This window comes from Syngnathus acus, chromosome 2, assembly GCF_901709675.1.
Source record: "Syngnathus acus chromosome 2, fSynAcu1.2, whole genome shotgun sequence".
Lineage (NCBI taxonomy): Eukaryota > Metazoa > Chordata > Actinopteri > Syngnathiformes > Syngnathidae > Syngnathus > Syngnathus acus.
The window spans coordinates 25392113-25406117 of record NC_051088.1 but is presented as its reverse complement, the minus strand read 5'-3'; the positions used below and the strand labels follow the sequence as shown (position 1 = coordinate 25406117).

The 14005-nt window shown below is 46.6% G+C and overlaps 1 protein-coding gene across 2 annotated transcripts in view; it reads left to right on the top strand.

Annotated features, from left to right (window-relative positions):
* The window catches only part of LOC119119696 (neural cell adhesion molecule 2-like), a 98711-nt gene extending 85146 nt beyond the window's left edge, over nt 1-13565 (top strand). Inside the window, exons 9-18 of one of the 2 annotated variants that reach the window (XM_037246223.1) lie at nt 3230-3380; nt 4083-4270; nt 4381-4477; nt 4872-5045; nt 5934-6053; nt 6860-6981; nt 7058-7232; nt 10089-10287; nt 10556-10595; nt 12857-13565. In XM_037246223.1, coding sequence (XP_037102118.1) covers nt 3230-3380; nt 4083-4270; nt 4381-4477; nt 4872-5045; nt 5934-6053; nt 6860-6981; nt 7058-7232; nt 10089-10287; nt 10556-10595; nt 12857-12913 — 1323 coding nt within the window. In that variant the 3' untranslated portion in view covers nt 12914-13565. The remainder of the gene's footprint in view (nt 1-3229; nt 3381-4082; nt 4271-4380; nt 4478-4871; nt 5046-5933; nt 6054-6859; nt 6982-7057; nt 7233-10088; nt 10288-10555; nt 10596-12856) is intronic. The other variant, XM_037246222.1, reaches the window with a different exon arrangement.
* The last annotated feature ends 440 nt before the right edge of the window (nt 13566-14005 follow it).

Below are 14005 nucleotides of genomic sequence, written 5' to 3'. Positions count from 1 at the left end.
TACGTCCACCGGGCTTCAATACAATGGTGCATCTGCATTTTTTTAATCGAGCCCAGTAAAATGCATTTGACGTCTATGTAAAGTAATTGAGTGCCTGTGTTTGCCTGGTCTAGTTGAATGCTAAAAGCCAACATTTACAGGTAATTACTGCTATACGTCTTCGTAAATGTAGAGTCATAATCGTTCCCACTTGCCATGTATGCAATTAGCCTGGACTACAAGTGCTGCCTGTGACCAGTCCATAATCAGATGCTTTTAATATTCATCATAATGTCGTTTATTTTTCACGCACATGCCGCAACTCAGGATGTCAATGACCTTGTATTTAAATTGACCACAAGGAATGATTTGAAATTGAATGAGGAACAGCTAGGCTACTTTGGGAATGTAATCATTGACGGTGGAGGGACAACAATCGCAACAGCGCTGTTTTGTTTTTTTTTGCTCGAAAAAGGTCACCGCAAAGATAAATGAACGTGTGTGCGCTGGCTTGAACCGCTTTGGTTGATAAATAACACGTTGCAAATGCAATTATGGAAATGCTACTGGAGCCCAACGCACGTAAACACACAAAGAGCGAGTGAGCATTTGGGACGTGAGGCGTGATGAACGAACGCCGTCGTTTAGGTTTAAGGCAGGACATTCCTCTCCAATCTGCATAGTGACTCTGCTCCTTTGTTGGCCTCACATTCCCGAGCTGGAGCTTGCTTCCACTCACTGCGTACAGTTGTCTTTGTATTCTTTATCACCCTGTGCAATCATCACTCACTGCTTGCAGGATAGTCTTGTGTTGCAAATGTCTTTAACCATAGCCAACTTCACCTTTCCACAAAATGGACGAAACGAAGCTTAGTAGGGCAGAAATGAAAAGACCATTGAGTAGTCGATGGACTCGTTTTTGTCACAGGCCCACATCGTTGCTAGGAATGTATGACGGACTATCACATAGACACAAAAAAAGATGTTTGGAAATCCAAAGCCAGTAAATTCATTGTTTGTTCAACTATTTTTCCATTTTCATTTAAAAGGGGGCTGGGTCGGTAACAAAAATTCTTGCAATATTTCATCTCAGTGTTGTTAATAGTGCAAGTTCTGCTACTCTTGTTGTCAAGTTACGTATATGTCAACATGCATTCAAAATGATTCGTATAGTCACATTGTGTTCATTTTTCTAAACATTGCCATCACTCAGTTATATCGATTTCTTTATATCATCAGTAATGATACATATAAGCAGCTATAATCATCTGGATTTTATTAAACAAGACGACAGCACGAGGAAAAGAAGAAAAAAACAAACAAACGGAAGATGACGACACTTTCAAGCCATGCTGCCATTTACAGCTGGCATTCCGAATACGTCCCTCGCACTCTGATGAAAGCATCCTCAGATGCTTGCTTGTATTATTGATGCATTCTGTAAGATCTCTTCTACCTTCTCCTCTTCATCAAGCCTTCAAACCGACGCACCGTTTAGCCGTGTGCGGTGGCGGCGGCGGCGGCTGCTCCCTGTGCGCGATGCAAGTACCATGTACATGTACGTGTACGTACGTATATGTAGTACATGCGGGGAGCCTCTGCGAGGATGCGCGTGCCTGCGCTTCCCTGTTGTGCGTTGTGTGCTGGCCACTCACCTTCCACTGAGCTGCATATCAAACAGGCTGTGCTTCGGAGGCCGGCCGCCTTGGTCTCTGCTCACACACCCCGCCAGTTGGCAGAGAGGAATGGGATGCAGGCGAGGGGGGGGCGTTAGCCAGTCATTTCCTGACTCAGAAGCTCCTCTCCTGGAAGGTGTCCTCTCTCTTCCTCCTCCTCCTCCTGGCTGCTCCGTCCATCCTCAGCATTCAAAGCGTTGCGTGCTCCTCCAATCCCATTGACCCCGGCCGACCGAGTAAACAGTCAACGTGTGAAGTGGTGAGCCACCGCAAGTCATTGGCTGATTGATAGATAGCGAGCGAGCGAGCGCTGCTGTGATAAGAGTGCCGATAAGCTAAATAGGATCAAGCTGAGACAACAAAGAGTGTGTTGGTGAACTGGGGGTCATTACAAGAGCAAAATGTGCAAGGGAAGATGTTTGTTTCTACCGCACACTGCAGGGGATAGCATGACTAAAGCCACATTTACACCAACAATGGTCCAGTTTAGATTTTTTTTGAACTGAATTTGTCTTAAATAAGAAGCAACCTGGAGTCTTCAGCTGATCAGTATGAGGTGTGTTTGCACTTTCTTGTCCTGAGATTTTCTCTCATGGCATAACAATGGCAGCATACATTTTATATATGTATCTATATCTACACACATACTATATAAGAACACACTCTCCCTCCCTGAAGTGCCCCCTCATTGACGCTAATCAATGATTAAGTCAACAAATAACTGAATAAATGGAGCAATATAAAGCAATTTGACGATCTGAAAGGTAAGAGCGTAGCAAAAGCTGACTTGGGAATCAGATTAATGATGCCTGTCATGATGTAATATTTCCTTTCAGGTGCAGTTACTTTGTGAAATATGCACGAGTCCAGTGTTTCACCTCCCAAACTATTTTCATCTCAGCAGCCAGCCCCCCCCCCCACACACACACGGTCATGTTCTTGCAACGGGGAGCGTGATGGTCTCCGATTGCAACGGTCCATTTGCTCAGGCACTAACGGTGGATATCTGAAGCATGGCGGCCCTGTTACATTTCTGCCTGGGAGTGGATGGCCAAGTACGCTGATGTGTTTGACAACACCCAAGAGAACACTAGACTGCAATAAATACTCATGAAGTGAAGCTACTGTCAGACTAGAAATGAAAAGAGGATGTCAAAAGTACTTTGCCTGCTCTAGCTTTGGCGTGCATGGCGTCAGTAGCCTGCAGGTGGCGGGCACTTCAATTGGCGGCTTGTCTGTTGCTGGCTGCCCTGCCTGTTAGTAACACAATGACAGTAGGCCGAAACGATGATCAAAAACGGTGTGTTACCGTGACATTTGGCTAGTGCGAAACAAATTGATCAATTAGGACCGATGTTTATTTGGTTTAAAATGGCGAAATATATTGAATCATAAACTTGAATCAACTGAACGCATTCACTGCCACTGACGCATCTCGACGTCACGGGTTCAATGGAAGAGAAACAAGTAAGTACATGAATGAATGAACTTAACTCATGCACTGCCATTGATGCCATAGGGTTATTTGAAATGAAAAGGTGCGCTTTGACCTCCTGAACATTTGATGTCCTCAGAGCCAGGACGGACGCTTGGAGGTGCGCGCTCACCACGGCAAATCGGTGCTGACCATCAGCAGCGTGAGGCTTGCCGACCTGGGCCGCTTCGACTGTGAGGCGCTCAGCAGGATCGGAGGGCATCAGAAGAGCATGTTTCTTGACATTGAGTGTAAGTGGCCATTCCGGGATGTTTCTCGTGACGTTTGTCCTCCCAGCATCACATGCCGTTCCGCCACGGGGCTATCCGTCCGTCCCTCCCTCCCTCCCTCCGCCCGTCCCTCCGCCCGTCCCTCCGTCCGTCCGTCCGTCCCCCCACCAAATGACGGCGACATGTGAATATTGGCCTGAGAGTGATTGGCTTCACCGCTTGAAAGAGAGCAGCTGACGACGAGCTGTTGTGTTTGTGGGTCACGGCGCCCTGACGCTCGCGGAAACAACGCTTGAAAAAAACCAGCCAGGCGAGCGTATCGAGAGCAAATTCATCGACTGCATCCGATTGTGGCTCTCCTCGCTACGGCCGTTGCTCAGGCAAGATGGCGTTGGTAGGACCAAATTTCACATGGCGCATCATTAGAGCAGCGTAAATGCCGTTGCATTGGCCTCAGTTGACGAACGCGACGGCCGCCACCCAGCTCATGAACTCCTTTACCAAGTCAGCGCAGGCTGAGTGAGAGAGGATAACACGTCCTCGCTGGCGACCATCAATCTCTCTAATGGAAGCCTGCGAGCAAGACTAAAACAAGTGTCGTAGAATACCTCGGCTGCGGGGAAATATGTTTTGGCTGAATTTGCATCTGCTACTCACCGTAGGATGAGGCTCCAATTAAGAGCGCTCTCTCTTATTAACACCTCCGCCGTGTGTCTCGGACAGACGTACCAAAGTTCTTGAGCAACCACACCATCTACTATTCTTGGGAGGGCAACCCAGTGAACATCAGCTGTGATGTGATGTCCAACCCGCCCGCCACTTTGCTGTGGAGGAGGGAACACTTTGCCATCTCGCCAGAAGGGACCACCAACACTCGGGTGCACAACGGCATGGGCAAGTCTCTACTAGAGGTGTGACAGAAGCATGAGCACACGGATGCATGACCGACCTACTTGTTGTCTTTTCACGTTTGCTTTGTATTTCTTCCGGTATGAAAGTTGACGGATTGTTATACTTGTAGGTTACGCCGATGTCCGACAGGGACTTTGGTCGTTACAACTGCACCGCCCGCAATAACGTCGGCATTCGCTACCAGGAATTTATTCTGGCCCAGGCAGGTGAGTGTGACTTCCGAGTAAGTTCTCAAAGTTAGCCGACCCGCGTCAGGGACTTGACTGCACGAGTACTTTCTAACATTCGTATGGTGATGGGCCGATTTGTAATTATGGCAACGTCCACTTGTATTCCCCCTATCTGAATCTCAAACAAAGGCGTCTGATTTACCATTCCCTCCGCTATTTGCAGAAGTGGCCTCTAATTTACTGCAGTGCAGGCGAATACATGATTGCGCGTTCCAATTCTCTTCAGTGCGGATTGAACGGTAACCAAAGTAAGGAATAAAAGCTGACCTCACATGATTACATCCGATAAGAGACGAGACGGGCGCTCCTATTCAAATTGGAGGTCTTTCGGGATCCCCTCTCCCGCACCCACTTTTGATCCCATTTCCAGATGTGCCGTCCAACCCGTACTCGGTACGCCTGTCAGCCATCTCCCAGCGTTTGGCTACCGTCACCTTCATGAAGCCGGATTCCCACGGCGGCGTGCCCATCGGCTATTACCTGGTGCAGTACAAGGAGGTGGGCCCGCAAGACTGGAAGGACGTCCGATCGCATAGTGTGCAGAGTGAGTATTCCACGGAGCACCGAATGACAAAAGTATCGGGACGCGCAATCGAAACACGTCATGGAAGAAAAGACGGCGTTGCCCGTATTCATCAAGAAGACACAAGGTCAGAGGTCAAAACCCTCTAAAAACAGACTTCCTCCAACTTTTTCATTTTCTCGCCAAGCTCATTCGGTTCATCAATCTACCGAGCGGCGCTTTCCGAAATCTTGATGCTATCGCTGGTTTTCATCCTTTACAGTAAATCGCACGTTGTAAATCACGCAAATTAGACTACAGAATGAAAGCGGATGAATAAGCTGCTTTTTAAGTCCAGTTGAATGTATTTCTTAGATTGGAGTCTCTCTTCTTCCAGAGACCACAAATACATTTGCGTACTTAGCTAATTAGAATCTCGGAGAAAGCCCCTTTCACCGTTGACAATACTTAAACGTAATTAGATGGTTGGAGTCTTTACATTGAAATGCTTTTGTGCAAATTGAAGTCTGCGCTCAAAGGCTGAAAAAGCCACCTCGCTAACTAAGCGCGGCTGCAAATTGCCGACTTTGTTACCGGACCGAAGTCGTGCGCGCGGCGCTATTACACACTATTTCATTTGCGCTGCTGAGTGACAAAACAACGCCCGCCGCTAACTCATTACGCTGTTGGCTTTTCAGCGCAGGCAAGGTTATGTAAATGCGTACTAGCGACAGACTGATCTTGAGATCCTCTGTGTTTACACTCCATTTTTAATATGCGCGCTGCGAGAAGAGCAACAAATGAGCAGGTATTGAGCAATTGAGTGAATCCCAATCAAGCTGGTAAATAAATAAATGTTTATGAGGCAACTTGTTCTCAACAGGAAAAGTTGTCCGCTCATGTTTGCGCTGGCCCTTTCTGTCTCACCAGCGACGGTGGTGCTGACCGGCCTGGAGCCCAATACGACGTACGAGGTTCGAGTGGCGGCCGTCAATGGGAAGGGTCAGGGCGAGTTCAGTCACATGGAGACTTTCCAGACTTTACCCATACGTAAGTCTCTCATTTGGCCTTCAAACGCATGTTTCTTGATGGACTTCAGGATTCATTGATTTGTCAGTTCATTGTGTTCAAGGCACAGTAGGCCTTCTGTTTCCGACAGGTTGTTTTCCCTCAGGCGCGGTGGTTTCTTTTACATGACCTAAGAGGCACAAAATGGAATAGTCAGTCACCTGCTTTGTTGTTTTCTACGGATCATTTTATCTTATCGACGGCCTTTAAATCAGGGGTCTCAAATTGCAGTCCTCGGGGGGGGGGGGGGGGGGCGCATTCCTCCATGTTTTCCAAGTTTCCCTCGTTCAACACACCTGATTCAATGATCAGGCTCCTGCAGAACGTGAGGATGAACTGATCATTTGAATCAGGTGTGTTGAACGAGGGAAACTTGGAAAACATGGAGGAATGCGGCCCCCCCCCCCGAGGACTGGAGTTTGAGACCCCTGCTTTAAATGGTGCCATTTCACCCTTAAGAATAGAGGCAATTCAACAACATTTTTCAGCCACTAGCTTCGGAGTGTCCAATAAAAAAAAATGGGTATAGTGCTTTTCCAGACACAATAATCGCATTATTCATTCGCTCACACATTCCCATTCGGGTGCTGATTTTCTTTCCAAGCCTGTGTCAATATAAATGCAACGCGTTGAAGTTGTGCCATAAAACTATGACTTACTCTGATATGTTCAATCAATCAATCAATCAATCAATCAATCAATCAATCAATCAATCAATCAATCAATCAATAGCATTAGAATGAATGGAATGGAATATCAATAGAAATTCAAAAGCCTCCATTTGTCAGGGGAACCGAGCCCACCGGCAGTCCACGGGCAGAGAGGACTGGGGAAAGCCTACAAGCTGGGGTTGGTCAAGCAGGATGACGGCGGCATGCCCATCGTGGAATATATCGTCAAGTACAAGACAGTGAGTGACAACAAAGGTTGTCCGTTGTGATCACAAACCTCTCATCCATCCATCCATCCATTTGACTCGATTGCAGGATAAAGAAGAGCAATGGATGACCAAGCTGGTTCCGGGCTCCAATGACTTTGCCACTTTGCAGCCGCTGCAGTGGAACACCCGATACGAGGTGGAGATTACGGCCCGCAATGTTAAAGGCTTGTCGGAGCCCACCTTCTATCAGTTCTTCATGCCACAGAAACCTGAAATCACAGGTAAGCGCATTTTAACCAACAATTTTTCATTTGATTTATTTGATTTGAAAAGGAATGGCTTGGCCTGAATCATGCATGGTGCAACGCTACACACAGCAATAGGCTACAACACGTGACTGGAATCCCATTCTTCTGGTTTGACGTCGGTCATTTTTAAGGGGGGCCCGAGCGCTTTCTCTATTCAAGCCCGCCGAGTGTTTTGGCTTGCAGGCGGGAAAGCCTGTCGGTCGGTGGCCTTGACTTTTACAAGGAATCACACCGGATTTGTCATTCCAAAGTCCTCCAGCTAACTACTTTGCATGCATCGAAATGCGCTGCACATGTATGCAGACGAATGCTTTGATGTGGGTACCCTCACTTTCCCATCTCTCGCCTGACATGCGCATTGTTGAAATAAAAATGCCATTGCATTATTGCCCCCTGTGAGTGCCACCGACCAAAACCCTCCCAGAGGAGGCTTGCATTTCCTCCCGGAGTCTTATCTATTTGGAATGGTTTGGACTGTATCCAGCCAGCCGCCCGGCCCGGTGTTTTTCCTCTTGCGGCTAAATGGCCCGCAAGCATGTGCGCTGCCTCCTAAACAGAGCAGATCCAGGCCCTCGGGAGTGGCAGGCTTAAGGGAAGGAAGCCTTCGATTGACTGTCCTCCCTTGTTAGGTGCATCGTGGCTAAGATCCCGGGAGGAAAGCAAAAATGAGGGGAGAAAGCGTTCCTCTCGTGTGAACATTGGACAAAAGGAAACGGCGCGGAAATGCGTTGTCACTTCGGAGGGCCATGAACATTTTTGACAGTATAGGCTACACAACAAACTGATGAACAACTAGTTTTGAAATCGGTCAAAACGGTTCAAATGAGTCGAGAAAAATAACGGGAACATCATTTGCTAGCAGTATCTCGAGTTTTTAAACGTGAATTTTGATTTAGTATTGACAAATGAGGGCACAAATCTCTCTTCGTCGTATCTGGCCCCCGGCCGGGCCTAACGTTTGACAGTGTTACTTTTTCTGTCTATTTTAATAAATGCATCCATAATGATCATCACGCTGTGTGAAGTTCTGAGTGCCGATATTGAAGAAGCCAGTTGCCAATAAAAATGCGCAATTGGTTATGTACAAAAAGTCGTCGATGATTGCTCACTAAAGATGAAAACAACAACAACAACAACAACAAGCGGTTCGTTGTCCTTTAATCGCCTTTTGTTCCGGGAGTTGGCTCTGGAGTGCTCTCCGGTGGCATGCGGGCTGGCCGAATGCCGCTTAAATCTGGTCCGAGAGGAGCCGGCCCCCTTGTTTAAGCATCCTTTGAAAAGCTCTCAGGGCAACTTTGATTTCCACAGCGTGTCCCAACACTTACGGAGCATCCTCAAGCACTTGTGTTTATCCCTCTGAAGATTAGCATCTGCTGCCTCCCCGATCAATTAATGGCCATTCGGTCGTCATTAATGGACCGGCTCCCTCTCGGAGCGTGCGAGGCACCGTCAATCAGCGGCGAGGCGTAACGAGTCTGTGTTGTCGGGGGTTGGACGGGTATGGATGGATGTGTTTGGATACCGGGGAATAGACAGACGTTCCGTATTTCAGGGAGTAGTCAGGAGTCGTCGTCGTCGCTTTGGGGGTCCGTAGAGCATGGAAATCAAAATGAATGTGTCTTAGGAATTAGGCAATGTGTGAAAGCTCACTCAGAACCAATTAGAGAGGCCCAGCCGGGGGTTCTGAGCCCAAAGATTGATGAATGCGTTTGGCCTGCCACACTTGAAGATGTAAAACAAAAAAGCAGGTCGGAGGGAGGGAGGGAGGGAGGGAGACGACATAACCGCCAGACACTTTCCTGTTGCATAGCAACTCTAATTACAGCATTTGTACACGATGGACAAGCGACAATGCGGTGGGGGGGGGAAAAACCATGCAATCAAGCATTTTGAAACCAAAAGGATTTTTTGTGTTTGAGCCAAAGGTTGTGATTTACATGCATCTGGAAGCGTTCAAACACCATCCTGACCCGTGGGGTCACCCTCTAGCCAAAACCGTCCACCTACAGAAATGAACTTTACGTCCATCGCCGCTCAATACAATTCCAGTTCAACATGCAAATTTGGAACGCAGGTGAATTCTGTGACACTTTTTCAACAAAAAAAAAAGGGAAACGCAAACTCAGTTATGAATTCCAAAGATTCCACGCACACAGAAATAGCTCTTGAAAAAAAGGTACTCTGACAAAAATAATCAAAATGAACTATTAGGATGGGATTAGCCAAGTAAAAGGTATTTTCTGTGATTAAGTAAATCTATTTAAATTGGATATTTTTTGGACCAATGACAAATAAAACTACTGCTTAAATTCAGATTTTTTTTTTTAATTAGTGCATGAACATCAAAACGACAAAAATATAAAATAGGAATGTCCAGATTCAATTATTGCCTCACAATATAATTGTAACTAAAACAATAATACTATTGGGGGAAGAAAAACCAAATGAAGTCACATTCAGCCATGTCACATGAAAAAAAAGTCAAATAAAATGTTGGATATAGCAGAATCCATATTGTGTGTTTTTCCAATATGTTTGAGCCCTAATGAGAACCGTCCCTCCCTCGCTCCCTCCCACCGTGCTTGGTTGGTGTTGGAGCTTCTCCAACTTGCCCTGCGGGAGCAACATCGCTAACCCTCAGTGCTCTCAAGTGTTTGTTATTAGTTTTCTTGTCAGTTTCTAAAGGTGCTGGCGCTGCGACTGCCGTGACTTTCAAGCAGAACCTCTCCACCCATCCCTTAATAAATAATGTCCATATTCCGGAAGAATAATGAATTTCCAAAGCTCAGCTAAATTGTCGTCACTTGACCTCTTCTTATGTGTGAGCAGAATCCCTCTTCAACGGGCTGAGCCTCGGGGCGGTGGTGGGCCTGGGCCTGGGAGCGCTCCTCCTGCTTCTTGTCCTGGTGGACGTCAGCTGCTTCTTCCTGCGGCACTGTGGTCTGCTGATGTGCATCACGCGCACGCTGTGCAGCAAAAAGACAGCCACCGGCGGCAAAGAAATGGAAGAGGGCAAGGCCGCCTACCTGTGAGTGTCCTTTTCTTTCCCAGCGGGGTTGTATCAATGTCAACAAGTCATTCATGCTTGCCCAGGGAGCATCTGCTGTGGGTGTCACGGCCTTTGGGTCACGACTACTTTTTTTTTTTTTTCTTTCAAGCTAATGTGCACACGTGTTGAGGGACCTGTGTGACAAAAGTTAAACCAAACAAAACCCGTGAAAGGCTCGAATCTGGCTAGCCGGTGATTTTTTTTTTTTTTGGAGAATGAGAAAAGAAACCTTCTTTTTGCCGTCTAGGTGCACCTACAACAGCCGCCCGACCACCTTTTCAACCACAGTATGTCTCTGATAATGTCTTCTTCACAAACATCTCATCCTGCATGTACACGTTCGCACGGATCAAGCGGTCGTCTATTTGACCGCAATCCATTTAAGCGTTCATGATTCAAACACAGTTGTAATTGTGCATGTCAAACAAAAATTCCGCTTGTCATTCACTTCCTCATTTCATGGACATGAAATTAGGTTGCACCAGTACACTGAAAACAAGTTGTTGTTGACTTTATTGAATTTTGTTTCATCAAGAGGTCAAATAAAATCTTAGACCAGGGGTGTCAAAGTCCAGTCCTCGGGGGGGGGGGCGCATTCCTCCATGTTTTCCAAGTTTCCCACACCTGATTCAATGATCAGGCTCCTGCAGAACGTGAGGATGAACTGATCATTTGAATCAGGCGTGTTGAACGAGGGAAACTTGGAAAACATGGAGGAATGCGGCCCCCCCTGAGGACTGGACTTTGACACCCCTGTCTTAGACTATCATCTCATACAGGGCTTTTCAACTGGTTTTGTCCAAGGGACCACTATTATAACCAAGAAGCAACTGCTTTATGACTGTATTTTCCACCAAAGGTGGATACAGGCCATTGATTTGCATCTGCAGGTCTATTTCGGGAAAATTCAACTCCATTTGCTGTCATTTGGATGGGTAAATGAGGCACAAAATGAATTGGAAAATCCATTTTACTTTGAGAATGTTCCTCATTTTCCAATTTCCCTGTTGACAATCCCTGATCTAAGACACTAGACATCTACTTGGAAAGTATTTGTGGATTTAGATGATTTGATTTTGTGCAACCGCTTGAGGAAATCAAAATGTTTTCAGTGTAGCTTCATGCAACCGCTAAATAGCACTTAAGCTTGTGTTTCTGCTTTGGGCTTATGACAGTGACAACGTAATAAGCAGGTAAGCGGCGTTATCAGTAGTTCTGGCCCAACTTGATTGAGGAATGTCAATATGCCGCCGGATTCTAGTTTCATCCCTAATGAATCCGTGTGGACGCGGCACAAAGCAAAGAATGGTCGCAAAGGTGCCGGCCGGCGCTCGTCCAATCTGGGTTTGCGTGAGCTAATGAAACATGAAATTGCTTCCGCTGCGCGACAACGTTAACATCCTCCAATCAAGCACAGAGGAACTCCCCCACGAGGCCTTGTGGCAATTGTGCTGATTTGGCTGTATTTCACTCTCCGATAATCTCACTTCTCTTGTTGCAAGGAAATTTGCGTCACATTTAAATGGATTTGCGTCATGAAACGCTGGATCTTTCTGTCAGTTGTGCCTCATATTTGGGCTCATTCAGCGGGCCAAAGCTAGTCAGTCTCTCCACGTACTCTGAACACGAGGCTTTTTGAAATCGATTACAATGATTTGACAGTTGAAGTTACCAGTTACTGTGTGAATATTAATGAGCAAAGACTGAATCATTCACACTGATCATCAAGTAAATAGTGCGAATTTGAGAAAATGATCCCATTTCCTGAACAAGTCCTTCAAATCCTTCTTGAGGCTGGATACGTATCAAGCGGGAATCATGTTACTGACAGCAGTACACGAAGGCGTCTTGCTTTCGCTGTCTACATCGAAAGAATTTGAGAAGATTTAGAAAAGACCCTATCGTCTCACACTTGCTCACATTTAAACGGGAGAAAACCATTCTCCCGACATCTCTGGCTTGGAGCGCAGAATGCTAACCGCTAAGCTAAAGGATCAGGCTACACGCGCGGCGGCGCTCAATATTCGATTTCAAGGCAGGCCAAGTCTCAAGTGGTCGATTTTTGTGGCCTTTTCGCCTGGAGCGTTGGTGCCGCTATAGTGATGCTTTTCTGTTTCCGCTTTTGTTTGAGCTCATGGAATGAAGGAAGCATTCCAAGTGTGTGGATTCCAACTGAAACTGTTGTGTTTGGATTTAGTTGAAGGAAGTGTTGGTTGATCCACTTATCAATGCCTTTTAGTCAGTGACCTTAATTGAACTGTCGGCATTGGGCTTGGGAAAGCTAGCGAAAGGTTCAGGCTAGCTCCGCGTTCGCACGTGATGGCCATGATGACTGACAGCTCCGTCCGTCCAAAGAATGAATGCAAACATTTCTCGCAAGCTTCCATCACTGCTGCGTTTTCATTTGAGTCCGACACGCTTCCTTCCGTTCTGTGACTCACGTCTCACGGACATCGTCCTTGCCTGCTCCGACCATCTCCGCCGTAGTTATTTGCTCACCGGCCGGCGCTCCCTCTCTCACATGCACGCTGTGCTCTGAAAATTGCAGGAAACTGCCGCTGAAGGAAGAAAATGGCAAAGAGTCTCTCAAGCCGGATACGATTGAAATCAAATTGCAGGGCGACCGCCGCATCCACGCCAAGCCGGACGACAGCAAAGCATAGAAGGGATGGATGGGGAGGGCGGCGGCGGCGGCGGCGGCGGCGGCGGCAGCTTTCCCACGAGAAAATTCGGATCACCTGACCAAAACCCTAACAAACATACTGCGATGGAAGGACAGAAATACGGGATGTGTGCAAGGCATGTGTAAATAGAAATACTCCATTGAAGCGTGGGTGAGTGCTGACATGACATCAGTGAAAAATGATGATTGTATATTTCTTGTTTTGTTGTGTCCGGTTATGATGCTTTTATTTGACCCCCCCTCCTCTCCTAGAGGATGTTTCATATCAAAAGTATTCACAGTTGAGTCATTGCTCCCCCGCTGAGCTCTCTCTCGCTCAGCATCATCACACTTGCGGGCGATTCTAGCAAGAGAAGCTCAACGATACGCCGATGATGTCAACCTTCTTAGTTTGCCTGGCGTGATTGGGCAAGCTTCAGTATGGAAAAACTATTTTCTACAGAACAGGGGGAAAGAATCCTTTCATTCTGTGTTGCCAGAGAACAAACAGAAATTGACTCTTAAAAAAAGACAAAAAAGAATGATGTCGTGGCAAGTAGCATATGTGGGTTGAGTTGTTTTCAAAAGTCTTTTTCTAAAGTATTGCCGATGAGTATTGCTGCCACTGTTGTCATCTCTCATCACGCAATGGATGTTTTTGGTGTCGGTCTCCTCCTGTGAGCTTGAACTGTGAACGTTTTGATCAATCCGAGCGGTTTGTCGGAGGGAACCGACCAATCGAGACAGCAGTCAACATTTACCTTGATATCTTTGCGCTATGTGCCTCTGATGTGTCCTCAAAGTTCTCCCTCCCCCCCCCTTTCTCCTTTTGCTCGCTGACATTGTCACATGTTGTACATAGGTGAGAAAAAGAATATTTTGCAGAGCTTTTATGTAAATATGTGACTTTTTTTTTCTTTTGCAAAAGGCAGATTCTTCTTTTGTCATGTTGTATTTGGTCCGAAGCTTAGTGCTCGTCCAACTTTTGATTGTTTTGTCAAATCTGCAGCGATCGCGTTCATCTGAATGGAGGAG